This window comes from Vipera berus (assembly GCF_964194415.1).
Source record: "Vipera berus genome assembly, chromosome: 3".
Taxonomy (NCBI): domain Eukaryota; kingdom Metazoa; phylum Chordata; class Lepidosauria; order Squamata; family Viperidae; genus Vipera; species Vipera berus.
This window is the reverse complement of record NC_138204.1, coordinates 155782148-155802309: the sequence shown is the minus strand read 5'-3', so window position 1 is coordinate 155802309 and position 20162 is coordinate 155782148. Positions and strand designations below refer to the sequence as shown.

At 39.0% G+C, this 20162-nt stretch overlaps 1 protein-coding gene across 2 annotated transcripts in view; it reads right to left on the bottom strand.

Moving 5' to 3' along the window:
- The window catches only part of MBP (myelin basic protein), a 139550-nt gene that overhangs the window by 85221 nt on the left and 34167 nt on the right, over positions 1–20162 (bottom strand). For both annotated transcript variants that reach the window (XM_081325257.1, XM_081325258.1), the window contains exons 2-3: positions 19273–19345; positions 4114–4207 (exon numbers count right to left, since the gene is read on the bottom strand). In XM_081325257.1, coding sequence (XP_081181383.1) covers positions 4114–4207; positions 19273–19320 — 142 coding nt within the window. In that variant the 5' untranslated portion in view covers positions 19321–19345. The remainder of the gene's footprint in view (positions 1–4113; positions 4208–19272; positions 19346–20162) is intronic.

Here is a 20162-nt window from a genome sequence, read left to right as displayed (position 1 = left end):
CAGGAGGAAAGGGCAAGGGGATGGTGAAAAGGCAGCAGGGCAGGACTAAGGAAGGAGTTCCCTCAGACTCTCCCTCCCTCCCTCCCTCCCTCCGTCTCCTTCCTTCCTTCCTTCCTTCCTTCCTTCCTTCCTTCCTTCCTTCCTTCCTTCTTTCCTTCCTTCCTTCCTTCCTTCCTTCCTTCCTTCCTTCCTTCCTTCCTTCCTTCCTTCCAACAGAATGGTGGGAAAATATTTGAGATGAGGGAGGGAGAAAAACAGGCAAGAAACACAGCTGGGGAAGTGTCATCCTTCATGAGGAATGAAGAAATACACTATTGCCTGGAAGTGGTCAGCATATGGCCCTCGCCTACTTCACATATCTGGCTTGGTGGACTCTGAGGGAGGGAATGTCATGAGCAGCGTGAGAGTCGATGTTACCTGCACAATGCTGCCCAGCCCCCAGCCTGCCCAGTTTTGGCAGGCAGCGAGTTACTCCTCACAAAGCCAAGAGGCTGAGCCAGGTGGCACAAATCCAAAGAGAAGCACAATGCCACCCAGCCCCCAGCCTGCCCAGTTTTGTCAGGCAGTGGGGTGCTCTCCTCACAGCACCAAAAGGCTGAGCCAGGCAGCACAAAGCTCAATGCTGCCCAGCCCCAAGCCTGCCAGGTTTCAGCAGGCAGTGGGGCACACTTCTCACAGCGCCGAGAAGCTGAGCCGGGTGGCACGAATCTGAAGAGAAGCGCAATGATGCCCAGCCCCTAGCCTGCCCGAAGTAAGCAGGGCCATGTGCTGGCCACTTCCAGGCGATGGTGCATTTCTTCATTCCTCACAAAGGGTGATACCTCCTCAGCGTGTACCCAGGGGGCAGTGCTGACGTGGCAGGGGCCAGTCCCTCAATGTTTCCAGATGGTCTTGTGGAGCTAAGACTGAATGTATTTCAGTATAGATGACCACAACAAAATTGTAGATTGGCTCCTGGCCGGCCTGGGCCAGGGCCAAGGCAGCGGGGGCCGTTCCCTCACTGTTTCCAGGATGGCTTTGTGGGCCACATGAAACCACTTTGTGGGCCAGTTCCAGCCCCCAGGCCTTGTGTTTGACATGTCTGGCCTTGTGCTTTTCCCTACTTTCTTCAGTTTAAGCCTAAACTTTGCAATGAGAAGCTCATGATCTGAGCCACAGTCAGCTCCTGGTCTTGTTTGTACTGACTGTATAGAGCTTCTCCATATTTGGCTGCAGAGCACATAGTCAATCTGATTTTTCTGTTGACCGTCTGGTGATGTCCATGTGTAGAACAGTCTCTTGGGTGGTTGGAAAAGAGTGTTTGCTATGACCATCATATTCTCTTGACAAAATACTATCAGCCTGTGTCCTGCTTCATTTTGTACTGCAAGGCCAATCTTGCCTGTTATTCTGGTTATCTTTTGGCTTCCTACTTTAGCATTCCAATCCCCCATGATGATAAGGACATCATTTTTTGGTGTTAGTTCTATAAGGTGCTGTAGGGCTTCATAGAACTGGTCAATTTCATCCTCTTCAGCACCGGTGGTTGGGGCATAGACTTGGACTACTATGATATTGAATGGTCTTGGATTCGAACTGACATCATTCTGTCATTTTGGGGATTGTATCCCAATATTGCTTTTCCTACTCTTTTATTGACTATGAAGGCTACTCCATTTCTTCTGAGGGATTCTTGCCTACAGTAGTATACAGTACCTGATGGTCATCTGAATTAAGTCCACCCATTTGTGTCCATTTTAGTTCACTGATACCTAAGATGTCAATGTTCAGTCTTGTCATCTCTTGTTTGACCACGTCCAGCTTGCCTTGATTCATGGATCTTACATTCCAGGTTCCTATGGAGAAAAAATCTTTACAGCATCGGACTTTCCTTTGACCACCAGATACATCCACAGCTGAGCGTCCTGTCGGCTTTGGCCCAGTCGCTTCATTCTTTCTGGTGCTACTAGTACTAGCCCTCTGCTCTTCCCCAGTACCATATTGGATGCCTTCTGACCTGAGGGGCTCATCTTCCAGTGTCATATCTTTTTTCCTTTTGGTACCGTCCATGGGGTTTTCATGGCAAAGATACTGGAGTGGGTTGCCATTTCCTTCTCCAGTGGATCACATTTTGTCAGAACTCTCTGCTATGACCGGTCTGTCTTGGGTGGCCCTGCACGGCATAGCTCATAGCTTCATTGAATTATGCAAGCCCCTTCACCATGACAAGGCAGTAATCCATGAAGGGGATATCTACCCATACACATACATAATAGTCATATATACATATAATATACATACCTATATACCTATACCCATATATAGAGAGAAAGTGGTAAGGACAGTGATGCACTGCTATGCCCACTTCACCAGTGTCTCACTGTTGAGTGACCAAGCTAACCTACTCATTAGCTGCACACGCAGAAAACTGATGCTGCTAACCACCTCTATAAGTGAATCATTAATACACAGAGGTGTGTGGCCGTGCCTGCCTTTTCTGAAATTGACAATGATCTCTTTAGTTTTCCCTACATTTAAGATGAGGCTGCTTTTATCAAACCAGTTCACCAAACCCTCTACCTCCTTGCAGTAAGTACCCTCATTGTCATCCTGAATAAGGCCCACAACTGTTGTAATATCCTCATACTTCACAATATGGTTGGTGGCAAATCTTGTACAACAGTCATGGGTCAACAAGGCGAACAACAGCAGACTTAGGACACAGCCCTGAGAAGAACCTGCGCTCAAAAAAATGGTGTTCGAAATATTAGTTCCAACTTGCACATACTGGGGCCTATTAATAAGAAAATAATAAGAAAATCAAGAATTCAGTTGCACGAAGGAAGTTAGGCCCAGTTTGTCTACTGGATGCTGAGGAATGATTGTATTAAATGGCAAATTAAAGTCAACAAACAGCATTTGCAGATGAGTATTTCTTTCCTCTAAGTGAGCCAAGTTCAGGTGGAGAACAGAAGAAATAGCATCCTCTGTAGAGCGATTTGGAGAGTAAGCAAACTGAAGGAAGTCAAATGTTGGAAGGAGGCTGGATACAATAATATCCTTTATCAGCCTCTAAATTTTTTTCATAATGATAGACTAAGTGCAACTGGATGGTAATCATTAAGACTTGTAATCATAGATTTTTTTGGCACTGCCAAAATAATGGCAGTCTTAAAACACAATGGGACCCATTGCCTGCTGCAATGAAAGATCGGAAATATCTGTAAGAACACAAGCCAACTTGTCTGCAAATAACCTAAGAACATGCCTAAGATATTATCTGGGTCTGCTGCTTTCTGAATGTTAATTTTCCACAATGTCCTCCAGAAGTGACATCAAAGCTAAGAACTTGCTCATCAAGATGGAGCACAGCTTTCCTGGCAGGGGTGCTATTTGATGCCTCAAATCTTCCCCAAAATGTGTTCAGCTTGTTTAAAAAGGCTGTGTCACCCTTACAACACAATTAAGCCACCTTATAGTTTGGAATGGCCTGGATGCCTTACCACATATGCCTGGTATTTGTCAGATCCTGAAAAAAGTTCTGAACTTTCTGACAATGGGCTTGGCGTTGCGCTTTTTATGGCACTTTTCAGGGATCCCCAGCCTGTGGGCCATGGCACACTACTGTGCCATGGTCTAATTGCCACCAGGCTGCGTGAGTGGCCGGTATGCATATGCCCATCTGTGCACGTGCGCACGGCCCTATTAATATGATCATCATTGCAGGTGCTTGCAGTTCCACTTGCATGAGTCTCATTGTGGGCACTCGTGGCCCCACTCGTGGCCCCACTCGTGCGAGCCTTCCAGGTGCTTACAGTCCCAGTTGCACAAATATCATCACAGGTGTTTGCAGTCCCACTTGCATGTCACCAAGGGCACTCACGTGTGGACACACAAGTACACATGCACTTGTCCCTCCCCCCAAATCATCCCCCCATTTCCCCCACCACTCTGCACTGCCAACCCAGAAAGTTTGGGGAACTCTGTACTAATTCAGTCTTTTTTGCAAGATGTGAGCTTGCCATGTTTTATAAATCTCCACAAAGAGATTTTATTTAATTTGCAACAGGATCTCAGGTTTATTATACCAAATGATTTTTTAGATGTGAAAAATAATTTCACTAGGAGACTTACCAAAAACTTCATTATCTTCTGAAGGCTCCTGGGTTAACGGGACTGCTTTGGAGCTATCCTTATGTTCAGCCTCCTGAGCATTTGTATTAGTATTCTGAAAAGATATATTGTAGTGATGTTAAAAAGATATCCATAAGAAAAATTGGCTACTTAGCAAAAAAGGATTGTGCAAACCTTTTCAGCTGATGGCTCTGTTTGGCCTTTTCTGATATGTTTGGACCACATTTCAAAAACTGGAAGAGCCAGGAAAATACATCAAATTATAATAGAGTTAATGCTTATTCAGCTGACTGAGTACTAGAGCTGCATAAATCGGAGTCTCTCTCCCTCCCATGATAAGTATTAAACCCATGTTTAAACATAGCTATCTAACTGTAGTTCAGGTTGTGGGTTTGCCCAATGATATTGGAATCTCGACCCTTGTTAGTCAAGCTGCTCCATCTTTCAAAATCAGGTATCAAGCTAAATTACCTCACAGCCTTTGTGGTTATAAAATGAGTCTGGTCTGAAAGACTGTTCAAGAATGTTTGTGCTCTGGTTAGATTGGGGGTGGGGGTTGATTGCGATCAGATGAAGATGATAACCCTAAATAAAAGAATATTGACACTTTTGCTCTTGACTTAGGCAATATTTATTATCCACTAAGAAGGATATCAAGGCTCAAGTTTAATCTTTGATCCCAAGTAAGTTTGAGATGAAATTTTTTGCATTACTTCTCTCCAAGTTATAAGCATAATCTTCCTTAGGCATTCAGCTTCAATTTGGACAGAGAATAGGATGCAAATGCCAGTCTTATTCCTTCCTCTCCCTGATTTTCATGATTCAGCTGAAGAAGGTTGCTTGAACTTCAATGTAGACTTCCATTTGAGCTGGGACACAGCTTTAAGATTGATACTATCAAATTATTACAAGTATATGTAGGGAAGAGGCTTTTTTTGCTTTTTTTTAAGGTGATGAGCAAAGGCATAACTATTCACAAGTTCTTGAATATTTCTTTATCCCATTGTGAACTGGAACTAGCCCCCACTAAGGGGCAGCATGACTCAGCAGTTATCATGTAGGTCTTTTAGAAGTGATATTCTAATTCAATCTGCTTTGCAATATTACATTCTATCACTGATAAGCCAATACGAATACACTCCAACAGGCATGTTCAATAGCTCTAAGAGAACTTGAAGCAGATTTTAAGACCAAATCTTCCTCTGTCTAGTTAAAACTGTCTTCATTGTACTTTATTTTTCCAACTTTTTTAAAAAAACAAAGTGTCATTTCTTAAACAGTGCCAATAAAAAGCATGCACTCAAAGAACATTATTTGACAAGTTAAAATGTTTTAAAGTTTTTTTTTTTCAAATCAACTCCTAGATTAAAAATTTTAGAACCATGCCAGTGGCAAAATAACTAGTAAGAGTGATTCAGATTTGACCCAATGCAATGTATGTAAGGACTGTTGATGGGTTATTTCTTTTAAAAGTCTTTTAAATAATCAGATGTTTTCTTTGCAATTTTAAAACAGGTGGAACTGAACTATGTGGTATTTGTGAGTTCATTACTTTCTGAGAGATGGGAAAAGGTGATGGCATAAGGCAAACAAACCCCAAGAAGTCATAAGGTAAAGATAAAGGTAAAGGTTCCCCCGCACATGCGTGCTAGTCGTTTCCAACTCTAGGGGCCGGTGCTCATCTCCATTTCAAAGCCAAAGAGCCAGCGCTTGTCCGAGGACGTCTCCGTGGTCATGTGGCTGGCATGACTAGACGCCAAAGGCGCACGGAATGCTGTTACCTTCCCACTGTAGTGGTCCCTATTTTTCTACTTGCATTTTTACGTGCTTTCGAACTGCTAGGTTGGCAGAAGCTGGGACGAGTAACAGGCGCTCACTCTGTTATGCAGCACTCGGGATTCGACCTGCCAAACTGCCAACCTTCTGATCGACAAGCTCAGCATCCTAACCCACTGAGCCACCGCGTCCCTTTAGTCATAAGGTATGGGTTCACATATCACATTAAAAAAACAATTACACATTATTGCTTAGCTGTGGATAACCTCTTGGTCTACAACTTTGTGCACTGTATCTGTGCAAGCCACAGCCATCTTGAGATAAATTCCATGCCGACTGCCATTCATCACTGAATAACCATTGAAAAGTAGAACGGAGTTGAACGGAATTCTGTTGCCTATTTAACATTGATACATCTTTATCTGCATTGTATCACTTAACAGATTAAAAAGTCAAAATAGCCCAAATTCCACACAAAGACCACACCAAACTACCTGAAAATATACAACATTCTAAACACTTTCAAGTGTCCAAATGCTAACCAGTACTTAAAATTCAAAGAGCAATAACAGGGTCTATGCGTGCATGTGATTTGAGACTGGTGATTCACCAACATTTGCACCAAGTTAGAACCATTAACAAATTATGTCAGCTATGGAAAGGATGCTATGTTTCATCAAGGTTGATGAAAAGAAAAACAACCACTTAATCTTCAAGTTTTGGAAATGTAACATTTAGCTATTAAAGTCAAAACTCCTTCACTAGTGATATTTTCTGATTTTGTGATGTGTGGAAAACAAAAAAGAAGAAAATATAAACGTGTACTGTTTATATTAACAATCTTCTGGCTTTCTAAAGACAAAGTGGAGCTATTTAATTGCATGTGTTACGTGTGAGATTGTGCCGCTGACAGGCAGTTTTGATGAGCTTCATTCTGCATTTCAGTTCAGTCCCTGATTTGCAATAAATTGGGATGCTTATTATAGGCATTTTAGATGGACTGGAGTTGGGCAGACACTTTGAACGTTTTCAGCGATGGAGAACGAATTGAACAGAACTTTAATCCAGATGTTTAATTTTCTTTATGGATGCCCTAAGATGTACTACATGCCACTGCTTGTAATTAATGAAAAGAGCAAGAAAATAATATTCACTTCATGCTCGCTCAGTGGGCTGGAGAGGCTCATGACAAGTGTATGGTTCATTTTAATGAGAGTCTTAAATATCATCGCAATGAGGTCTCCGCTAAAATTTAATTAACATGGTTTTTATTTTAATCCAAATTAAATTGGAAATTGATTCCCATAAATTGCAGATACTCCAAAAGCTAGTTTAGGAATATTTCCAAATTTGATCATGTGTTGGCCATGTGCAAAAGTCAGTTCAGCATGCCACTATATATTAAATAAGAAAGCCAAAATACAGATATAACTTATAAGAGTCAGCCAAAGAGCTAATGTCTATCTAAACAAATATGGAATAAAACTATGCAGGCCAGAGGATAGAAAAGTTACATACCCAAAGCAAAAAAAGGCAATGCAAGAGAATGTACAAATGTGCAAACTCCTGAACTAATTCCCACACCAGCAAAGTTTAGCTTGAGATTTCACAAATGAAGTTAGCCCCCAATGCAAAATACATTCTCCTTACAACTATATTACCATCAGTACTGTCATTATATTTCAATTTACCCTTTGAAAGAAGAGCAGAAACCAAAGCTTTTGAGTGGAACTTTCTTCTTTTTCTCTCGTTCAGTTCTCTATAGATCAGGGGTGTCAAACTCAATTTCATTGAGGGCCGCATCAGCATTGCGGTTGCCCTCAGGGGGCCGGGTGGGTATGGCCTGGGTGGGTGTGGCCTACTGGGTGGGCGTGGCTAGAATGCATATGGCCTACTGGGTAGGTGTGGCCAGCTCTACATCATTCGCATCAAGGGTGCCTATGGGGGCCTGGGCAGGAGTGGGACAGATCTGAGGGTCTCTGGGCCAGGGCCAAGGCAGTGGGGGCTGTTCCCTCACTGTTTCCAGGATAGCTTTGCGGGCCACATGAAACCACTTCGTGGGCCGGATCCGGCCCCCGGGCCTTGTGTTTGACATGTCTGCTATAGATTTACATTTACATACCATTCAAAAGAGACAATTAAAAAAACCCAGGAAGAAAACAAGACTAGAAACCAGCACCAACATGCTAATAAGAAGGGATCAACTACAGGCAAACAATCAGGGAGAATACAATACTTTAATCAAGTATGAGCCACCAAGGAGGAAAGCGCATCCTTGCCTAAACTTGTGGAACAAGCTATTATATATAAACATTTACTCACACTGATGATGTTTATTAGTTGGGTGATGAAATGTCTGCAAGCAAACAACCAAGCCCAGAGGGCACCAAAAATTCCACGATCCTCTATGCGCTTCAAAATGTGATCTGGGTGGGTGGGGATGTGGGTAGAAGTAGGAGAAAGGACAATAATTCTCTCATCAACTGCTTCCACACGTGCATCAGCCTAAGTTCTTACATCCTAACATCTTAAAAATTGCCTTTCTTTTGAAAAGAGAAAAAATAAATAAGAGTATCTCATTAATCTGTTTTGAAAGCAAAATCATAAATTGGGCCAGATATTGTCTGGAAAGAAAAGTTGATGGCCTGACTTAAAATTTCATAATTTAAGTCATAATTAACATAATTGACACTGGTGTTTGTTGAATCAAAACTAACTCAAGGAAACTCCTACCTCTGTATGTAGAGGTATATATTTAATAATAATAATGCAAAAAAGAATAACTTTGCTACGGAAAGCCTTTGGCAAGAACCAGTCTTATCCCTTAGTGGTTCTCACATGTTCAAATGCTCCTTTTGCTTATTCAGAATTTGCAGTTTTTCAGCATGAAAATAAAAGGTAATCCTTCTATATCAGGGGTCTCCAAACCCTGGTCTGTGAACCAGTATTGGGCTGTGGCATGCCAGCAACCAGGCCACACAAACAAGCAAAGCCCCATTTGCAGGATGCAGGCAGCACACAAAACCACGCCCCCTCCAGTCCGCGGAAAAACCTCTCTCCAGTAACCGATGCCTGGTGCCTAAAGGGTTGGGGACCTCTGTTCTATATGATTTGCTGCCAAAGTGAGTGGAATTACTTTTTAAATGACAAAGATGAAATTGATGAATTTTCATTCAATTGTTATATGCAGTCTTTTTTCAGAAGAATAATTTATCTCTACTATTTAGGAGTATCTGAGTTCTTGTATGACAATCATCTGTGGTGCTATGGCTGGAATGTGGGAGTAAAAACAAATGATATAATTTGAGCATTACCTGCTTAAATGAATCCCGTTGAATCTTACATGACTGGTATAAATTGTTCTGCAGGGTGTGTTTTTGTTATATGGTATTAGGTTTAATTAATAAATAATCTTGAAATTCTTGTAACTGATACCTGATCTTTAAAGTGCAAGGAGAAAAGAATTTTAAAGGAAAAGGGTTAAGCAATCTTTCCCATTATATATGTTTTTTGAATTTTCTTTTAGTCAAAACAAAAGACAGCATATTAATCTTAAGACACTCTTAATTCATCATGTAAGCACAGAAAATAAATTTTGTATGATAATATGGTTTTACTCATCCAGTGGCACTGTACGCTACCTAATTCAATTCAGTTCAGTTTATTAAATTTGCTATGGCTGCTTACTCCATTAGACTTTGGGCAGCTTTAAAAATACAAAAAAAAAAAGAAACAATCAAAAACATATAAATAAACAGTAAGGTTTAAAACAGCCAGAAGAATAAATAGTATAAAATGGCAAAAATGACTCTAGCAAGCAAATCTAAACTTAAAATAAATGAAGGCCTATTTATCAGGAATAAAGACTAACATGGCTATCTCATTTTTTTAAAAAAAAATACTTAGAAAAGAAATTGAACCAGGCTGTGCACAACCAGGCTGTGCACATGAAGAAAAATGGGAACCTTGCAAGGGAAACAGGCCCATAGATAAAGATACAAGCAAAGCTGTTTTCCTCTTCCTCCTCCTACTTCTCAATTTCTCAAATGTCAAATTGAGTGGAATTGCAAAACAACGGTGTCCCAGAATGGAAGTGTTCTGTCCCTGTCAGAGTTAGCTACAACACAATAGTAGCTCCCCTGGTGCTCTTTTTATAAGATTATCTGGCACTGTTATAGCTCTGATATAGATGGTAGTGAGGAAAAATTAGTATTATAAAGTTGTGTGTGTGATAGGTGGTTTCTCTGAATTTGGGGAACTAGAGTTTCTAAGGGTTTTTTAATAGGTTCGTTCCATTTTCCAAACATCAGAAGCCACTTAAACTGCTGTGGAAGAAATCTCTCACATTAAACACTAGCGATGTCATGGAAAAAAAGGTACAAATTAGTTAATTAACCGCATGTGCTGCATGAGGTTTCTTTCTATCATCACAGACAATAAGCCATTAATTAGATTGAGGCAACTAATTCCTCAGCATGGCTGGCTGAGGAATTCTGGGAATTGAAGTCCACAAGTCTTAAAGCAGCCAAGTTTGAAGACCCCTGTCCTACCTCGTTGACTTCCCTTTTGATAAAAACCTTTCAGATGCAAGAAAGGTTGGCTATTTGTAGACTAGTTTGGCAGTTAAGCTGTTAAATAAATATATGTGTCACCTAATGGCAATGATTCCATAGTATTAAATTTACTTCTGAAACAATTTCACAAGCCTTTGGGCTATTAACTTGCTTGGACTGTCTTTTTCTCCTCTCCTGCCCCATGATGTCTTATGAGTTTTAATCTTTCCCTTTCTAGTCTTTCATGATATTCTAAGCTGTTATCAACAGACATAGTCACTTTACAGAACATTACCTATCATCTAAAAGGATGATTTTTTTTCTTTTCTGCCTGGTTAAACAGTGAACAAGCTAATGGCATCTGTGCTTTTCTTACCTACACAGTCATTGAACATTTCATTATTATCATTATTATTGTCTTCCTTTCAGTAACAGCCAATGCCATATCATAATGGAAGAACATTTTGCAAGGTTTAAAGAAACATTAGCACTTATGTAAGAAGAAACATTTGTGTTTTGCAAAAAGAGACACAGACATTTTCTCTTTGAAACCTTCCTCAATTGTCTTCCTTAGAATCTCTTTATCCTAAATAATTTGTCATTAGATTCCTCACTTTAGTTTTTAGGTGATCAGATCAGGTCAGAAACGAAAGCAGAGATCATTCCACATTTATGATGTACAACCCATAGACCTTAGAACAGGGGTCTTCAAACTTGGCCCTTTTATGATTTGTGGACTTCAACTCCCAGAATTCCTCAGCCAGGCACGCTGGCTGAGGAATTCTGGGAGTTGAAGTCCACAAATCACAAAAGGGCCAAGTTTGAAGACCCCTGCCTTAGAATGTCAAACACAGGGGTCTTCAAACCTGGCCCTTTTATGACCTGTGGACTTCAACTCCCAGAATTCCTCAGCCAGGCACGCTGTCTGAGGAATTCTGGGAGTTGAAGTCCACAAGTCAAAAAAGGGCCAGGTTTGAAGACCCCTGGTCAAACACATCTCAACATTAGAAAGTGTTGGGGGTGTATTTATATTCGTGTGTAATACTGCTTAATAATCAGACAATTTAAAAGTAGTAAGAGTCACAACTACTAAAATAAGATATTTGGTATGTGTAGTGGTGCCATGAGAACAACAGATTTGCAAAATGTTGGTGAACCTCAACTATGCAGCAAAGTAGAAAGCCATCATATGCCTCCTCCAATGGCAGATCAATTATGAGTTACCATGAGCACACTGAAATCACAAGGAAATGATTCACTAGAATACCATACCAAGGAGTGCCTTCCACTCCCAGGTGACACCTGATTCATCTCCAAATAAACATTCCTGTTCTGCTAGAAATCATTTTGGAAAAGGAAAAGGTAAGGTACATCTACACTATTTAAAAAGTATTTTTAACACTTCAGATGATCATGTGATTGCTCAAAAAGCAATCAGAGAAATCATCTTGTGGGATACCCTGGACTTGTATCTCTCAGTCCTTTTTTCCTCCTGAAACATGGAATTTTCCAACATTACACCACTGGAATTTAGAGGTTAACCCCCCCCCCTCAAAATAATTAGTGGACTATCTTTTTTTAAAAAAACATAATTAAACAAAGTAAGCCTCATTAAGTCTAATGCATCTGTTTTACAAAGTCTCCCATAAACCCCCTCTCCCGCAAAGAATGTGATATTTTAATTACCATGAAGCCCTTAATTTGTCTCTGGAAATTAAATTAACAAATAGAGAATTGACTGAAAAATGTTATGGAAAATAATAAGCATGCACTAAACGGCTTTTAAACTGTGTTTAACTTATCTGTTTGTTTATTAAAATGATGGTTTGCTATACCTAATGGAAATGTGTGAGTAGTATAACATGGAAGGCTATTTTTTACAGCTTGTTCTGCATTTATCTTGTGAAAATGAAGGAAAATCCTATTTGCTTCCCTTTGGCAAAAATCTCAATTATTAAGTCAAACTACTTATTTTTCTCCACCACTATATGAGAAGACATCTTGAGCAATCTCAAGCACACCTATTCAAAAGGTCCTCTCACTTTGTTCAGTGGGGGTTACTCCTGTATGAGTGTTCATTTTTGCAATTAACTAATACTGGCAGTTCTTGCCAAGGTCTGATTACTTCTCCAGTTTTCATGTTTGTAGGGATTTCACACACTGCAGCCTTAAACTACTTGATTTTGGGTATTGAACCAGTGGGATAGGAAAGCAGTTTTAAGAATCCTTCCCTCTACTTTGGGCATAGAAATGGCCACAGTCTGATTAGGTTTCCCTCTTTCCTTACTTCCCCCACCTCATCCCCTGAGGACTTGTGGTTGTCAAGAAAGGTATTTTTCTAGGAGCCCTTTTCCACTGATTTTGCCCCATGTACTTGACATCTTCCCATCTGATTTGTCCCTTGGTCAAACAAGGAAAGTAGGCAGTTAGGCAGGTTGGCTATCCTAGAAATTCAGTAAATGCAGACCAGAAACTTCCCTAAATCCTGTCATTCCCGCTTCATCCAGAAAATTTAGAAATTTTAAAATATTCCAAAACACATTTTAAACATCGGTTCCACAGGATTTGAGTAAATGCTAAAATGTTTGAGTGAAAATATCAAATATTGTCCCTGGCTTGGAATGTGGCATCTTTAGCCACTCATATTGCCACAACTGACCACAATCGAGACCAGAATTTCCACTGCTAAGCGATGCAGTCGTTAAGTAAATTGTGGCTTATTTATGATTTTTTTACCACAGATGTTAAACAAACATGAAGTGAATCTGGCTTCCACCATTGACTTTGCTTGTCGAAAGCCCCCTAAGAAGGTCACAATTGGTGATCATGTGATCTGAACATGCCTTAACCACTGAAAATACCTGTTAGTTACCAAGTGCCCGAATTCTTATCATATGACTGCCGGGATGCCAGCATGGTTGTGTGTACAAAGACAGGCCATAAATAACTTTTTGTAGCACTATCCTAACTTAGAATGCAGTGGTTGTTAAATGAATGGTCGAATGGTAATAGGTTTACCTATATCAGTGCCTTCTGTTCTGTACCCCCACTTAACTGCCAATGTCTTTGAAATAGGAAAAGAAAGTGCTGGGAAGATCAGTGGAAGAACAGGATTAAATCAGTGCAGAGGAGATGGGGAGAGACAGATAAAGTATACCAGCATTCCTTTATTTGACTGAAAAAGATGCTGCCAAACTAAGGAGTTTTGTTCCACCAAAATTCAGCCTGGTTTTTCATTTCCCATTTCATGTACTTGTCTAATCTAAATAGTACACAATAAGAAGATAGTGCCAAAGCACTTCAGATTACAAGACTATTTTTGATGATGAAAATGTAGGTCAGTTAGATTTCCCTTAGAGCTGCAAAAGATAACCACAGCAACAGTAAAATGCTAAAGAAAAGACTTTGGATATGAACTGAGTTGCATAAGTGTTCTAGATGGCACAATTAGCTTTTTCTTGGTTTAGAATGTGAAATTTCTATATTTCTTTTCTTTTTTTAGAATATATGTCTGCCTTGAACCCACCTCACAGGATTGTTGTTGTATGTGTGGAAATAGTAGAATAGATCCCCACTGCATGTTGCCTTAAGTTTCTGAATGAAAAATGGGGTATACATCTAAGAAATAAACAAATGAACTTATAATTTGAATCAGAATGTGGCTCTGATCTTATGTGCTGTTTAAGAAAATTCTAGCTAATATAGCTGTAGGAATATATATTTAAAACAAGTTTAATTACAGTTAAATTAAGAAGTGCATGTACAAAATTCAAGAGTTTTCACTTTGATTATAAGGTAAACCATGAAGACATTAGCAGCTCCTTCCTTCCTTCCTTCCTTCCTTCCTTCCTTCCTTCCTTCCTTCCTTCCTTCCTTCCTTCCTTCTTCCTTCCTTTTCCTTTCCTTTCCTTTCTTTTCTTTTTTCTTTTCTCTTCACATGCCCTCTCAGATAATTAGACTAACCATGGACTCTAACTGAGGTCAAGCTTTGCAGTGTGCTTCTTAACCACTTAAATTGTTCAGTGTAATGGATGTTTCATGGTTATTTCATGAGATGTGCCTTGACTTTAAAAAAAATGCTTTAAACAATTTTCAGTACTGTAGAAGTTATAAGTTTGAATCAAGGCTGTATGAGGTCAAGTCATTTACCCTGTGGAAAAAAAACAGATCAGCACAAGTATTATTCAGTCTGTTTACTTGACTGCATTTCTCCATGAGACAAAAGTTCCTTTACTCACTTTATTCTTAAAACAACCATGCTAGTTTCTTATTCTGCAGAAAATTTAGTTTATTCAATCAACCTCTCTTACCTTCCTTTTCTTTAATCCTGCCAATTCATATACTCTCGGAACAGTGGTGGGATTCAAATATGTGAAGAACCAGTTCTCTGTGTGGATGCCACTTTTGGAAGTCCATTCTGGGTCTGGGCAACAAAAAAATTACCGGTAGCTACCGGTTCTGCTGAAGTGGTGTGAACCAGCTGAATCCCACCACTGTGTCAGATTATCCCTCTGTCCATACACCTAAAATAGGATTTCTGTGTAAAACAGGTAATCTTTAAGATCCCCCTATAATTAAATTAGCTTCTCTCAAGTACATGGAAAAAGTGCTGTTGGATCCACAGGTGTCTTGTTCTTCTCACATCAGCATTAATATGTAGTACATAATTTTTCTAAGTGTGAGTGGTAACCCCTAAGAGGGTCATGAAACAGTACATGGAGTTTGCCAGAGAATATCTTTCTTCTGATGTAATAGTACATGATACGCAAAGCAATTGATTGGTTCCAGAACCTTCTACAAAGGAGATATAATTCTGTTAGAGGGCAGGAGGCTTTTATGCACTGCTGTAACATCTAACAAACCTTTGGTCTGTAGAGAGAATCACCATGGAGGGGAAGGGAGGATGGTGACAGAATAAAAGAATGTGGAAAAGGGTTTACAAGTACCAAAACACAGGATAGAACAGAAGAGATGTATTGTGAAGGGGGCATCAAAAATAATTTACTATTTGCCAATGTTTTTCAAGTTGCAGTATTTTAAGAACAATTTGAGATTAGCTGATTTAAGGCAAAGAAACTTCAGTTCTTTTTTTCCCCCTCCATGACTTTATTGAATGAGACTAGCTGTTTTATGAAACAAAATGAAACCAGAATTCTGGCTTTAGACAAAAATAGTCAAGTTCATCATTTCCATTAAAAGCATAATTTTAAATGTTTTCTTTGTTTATTTCCATAAATGGCTTTATTTTATAAACTTTTCATTTGATATACAGATGAAAACTTCATTGTTAAAAGGAAATAATATCTCCATTTCTTGCCTAACCTCAAAGAAATTATAAGTTTTATTTGGGGTAAGGGGACTGTTTGCACAAACTTAGTTTGTTTCCCATTCAGATTTTACCATTGTCAGGCAAAACTCTTAAGATTTAGTTGAAGTTGAACCATTGATGTGCACTCCTTGGGTGCGGTAATTTAGCCAACTATGAATCCATCTAACAGTAATCTAATTTAGACCAATTTCACACTTTTATTAAGAAGTACGTTACAAGAGACTGTGTTGAAGGCTTTGCTGAGGCCTAGGCAGACTATGTGGTATTCCCCTGATTTACTTATAATCAGGGCTTTTTTCCTCATAGAACGCTCAGAACGGAGTTCCGGCACCTTTTTTGGATGGAACCTTCTAGGATAGGCAAGGCGGGTTGTATGACACGTGTGAGTTCCGGCACCTTTTTCTTTTACAAAAAAAGCACTGCTTATAATACTTTATTAAGTAAAGATTCTAATCCATGTGAATTTTTTTCTGAGAAACTTCTAATACAGCCCAGACAAAACCTGAATAAAGGATTACACAAGAGCTGTAATTTATTGCTGAGATGTCCTGAAGCCTAACAAGCTATATCACACAAATACTATTGTTTTGAAGTAGCTCTTTTTTTATATCACTCCTGGTAAAATATCAAAAGCAGGAACATTCTATTGTAGTGAGATGGTGCCCTTGGATCAAAATAACTTGGAGCTCACAAGTCAATGTTAAGAATAATCTAAAAAAACTGTTAATTTTTTCTATTTTATGATCAATTTTACACTCTGCCTTTCTATTTGTATGAGCAATAGTTTGTCAGCTTAAGTCAGTTGGAATTTATTTCTTTTTGAAGAGTTTATTCTAATTTTTTGAGTTAGGTATAATGATAATGTGAAGGGAAAAAAGAGCATCAAGGGCATACTGAAGCCTGCTGAATACAGAAAACAACACTTACTCAACCCTCTTAGTTCTTCTCTGCCAGCTTTGTCACCTGAAACCACAAAGGAGCTGCTACTTCCTGTCATTACATTTTTCACTACAATTATTAATCACTGACTGATTATCAAGGGCACAAGTACGTCAAAAATATTTTTTTACCCTTTTAGAAACAAAGAAGTGATTGAAGAAGACTTTGTAAAAATTTTGTGAAGACACTTTAACAACAACAGCCTGGATTGATGACATTTTTTGAAAGGACTGCAACTCATACTCCGGTAATGAAACTTGGAAGGAATATTCACCTCATTCAAAATCTTTATATTACTATACAGTTTAAAGTTCTAAAATTAAAATCACACCATGGCTACTTGTAATCAATCCAGATGGGAGGCAGAACATGTATGGTTTTTTTTTTATAGCAGAGACAAATCTAGTTAGTATTGGATAAGGATGTAGATAAGCCTTAGAAAGTCTGATAATGTCCTCCAGAAGGCAATTGCAAACCATTTCCACATTATGCCAAAAAAAGCATGGATGCATCTATGTAAGTCACCCCCCCAACACTTGAGCTTAACTTGAAAATTAACTTGACTACCTTCATGTGCCTGTAAAAATTCATATTGCATTTTGCTTGATACATTTTTTAAAGGTAATATAGTTGTAATTGGCATAAATCACCCTTCCACAGCTTAAATGATTCTCAGCATGAGACCCACTCTATATCGATACATATAACTTACCGGTAGCATAGTTTTTCACTGAATTCTTTTGAGATGAATACAAAAAAAAATCAGAAACTAACACTGAATAATATTGATGCAGTGAGGCCCAATAGTCAAAGAGAGTGAACTCAGTGGAATTAATTGGAACTGGGAATGAGTGTTCCTTAGAAATAGGAGGGATCACAAGACTGCCAGCTTCAAACTTGATAATTTCAAGATTGGTGAAAATGTGTGCGTTGATTCATGTGGTCTGGATGAGTAAAAAGAAAGCCTGGAGAAAGGAATCCTATCTTGAATTCTCCCTCTAAAATTTAATTCTGGGATTTACTGAACTGACTTGGTGAATTCAGCAACAGTGGAACTGACAATTGTGGAGCTGAAGAAAACTGATCCAAAAAAATAATTCAAAATTGCTAGAGATAGTTTTTGGGGTAGTCACAAGTCCTTATTCCTCATCTCCTCCTTTAGCTTGGTTTTAAACTGGATTTAAGTGGGCAGGCTTTTTAGAAGTCCTTGGGCATATGTGTGAATCTTGTGTGATGCATCAGTAAAATCCATAGATTCCCACTAGTAATTTATGATTAAATAGATTGGATTTGCTCTTGGTTAGATTGTGATTCAGATAGAATCATATTAGTTCCAGTTGCTGGGGGAATGTAATGTTCAAATATTTTTAAGGGTTTTTGAAATGAAAGTATTTTGGACAGAAAACATTTTCCCCCCTTCTCTCGTAAATATGTATTGGCTTAATGTCTCGCCTCATCCTGGTAGAGTTTCACAAGATTTCTAGGGTTTCATAAACTCTGCAATCTACAGAAAGATCTGCTAAAGTCATCCCTGCTTTTATCATTCATTGGTCCTTCATCTTGATTTCTCTAGTCACAGACAACTGTTCCTAGCTATAACGATGCCAAAATGACTAGACATGACAAAAACAACTGTCCTTTATATTTTCATTGCAACACTGCATGCCAGTACTCAAAGAACAGAGTTTGTGTCATAAAGCACGTTTTAACACTTGCTTCCTGCAGGTTGGTTTGTGATTCACGCATAAGACAGCACAGGTACCTGTGCAGAGCTTCTGGAACCTTTTAGAGGCCACATACAGCATTGTAATACTTTAGGCACCTCCTAAATGGGTTGCTGCAATGCAATCTATCTGGAGCTGCCACTGAAAAGTATTCAGATGATGCAACTGGTCCAGAATGCAGCAACACATTTACAGGGAAACTCAGTACTCCCGTGTCATACCTCTGCTCCGTGAGCTGTATTGACTCCCAGCGTACTTCCAGGTTAAATTCGAGGTGATGGTTATCACTTATTAAATCCTCTATTTCATGGAGTCAGGTTATTTGTGGGAACGCCTCCCCCTAGCTGTTTGTACCTATACTATTAAGTCTGCCAGGAGGAACATCCTTGAGGTCCCTTCATATGGAATTCCAGAAGCACACCTTTCATGTTGTAGCACCTGCCCCCTGGAACACCATAATCCCTAAGACTGGCCTTGACCCTCTCAGAAAATGTATAAAATCAGGTGAACTTGGACTATGTGTGTAATTACTATTGTTGTTTTGTCTTTTTATTTTGTATGTGTTATGCTTCTTCATCTAATGCGAAAATTGCAATTTTATGTACATTTGTTTGCAGATGGTTTAACACTTAAATTTTTTTTAGCAACAATGATGGTAAGATGAGATCCAAGAAGATACTTGAGCTTGTAGCTATTATTTGATTTGGAGAAGTACAACTTCTATGGTGTTGTAATGATAAGACTTAACCTACAAATCATGTCGTAACATGTAATGAAAGATCTGTATTTCCAAACACTGACCTACTTGCGGAATATCAAGGACGATGCTTTTCCTTACCTTTGCCTTCTCAGTAACTTGATCCTGCTTTCGAACTTGATTCCCCATGGCGATTTCTATGTTCCTTCCAGAGCTACAATAGAAGAATAATTTTTAAAAAGTTGGTTAGAAGCATCACAATGATTTAAGTGTGAATTAGACACTATATTGTCCTAAAGTTTATACCCCCTATAAGCTTCTATATACTATTATGGAACATGTAGTTTTATGTTTTTATAGTTCATACTATGCTCCAGGCTCAGTCTCAGGTATACCCAGGGAAGCTTGGGAAAAAACTCCTGCTGAAACTTAAAATGCTTACCCCACCCCACCCCCCACCAACATTGCAACCAGTTCTGAGATCAATGTCCTCCTTTGGTATAAGGCAGCATCCCTGTGAAAAATTAAATTTAGGTATAGTGACCAAAGGAAATTGTAGTGCTTAAGAGGTTAGTGCTTAGTCGTAAGTTATTTGCAAAGCATTCTTCTGAAGCAAAACCTCACCAAAATGTAGATCACTGATAAATCTGACAATTGATATGTCTGACACTGGTCATTATGGCATAAATTAAACGGATCCAATAAAAGCCAACAATATCTCTTTATACCTGGGTGTGAACAACTTGGTTTTGAAGAGTACAGGAAATAAATTTCATCCAGTAGAAGAATGTATTTATCCATTTGAATACATACAGAAGATTGAAAAGTGTTTTATGTTTGACAACTGTTTCATATTCCTCTTTTTAATCCAATAATGTCAAACTATCTACACACAAGGCCACATAATTTAAAATGACATATTGATGTGACAAAAAATTTATTTATTTTTATTTATTTTAATTCCATTTATATCCCGCCCTTCTCCGAAGACTCAGGGCGGCTTACAAGCTTAGCAGTAGCCTTCATTCTAT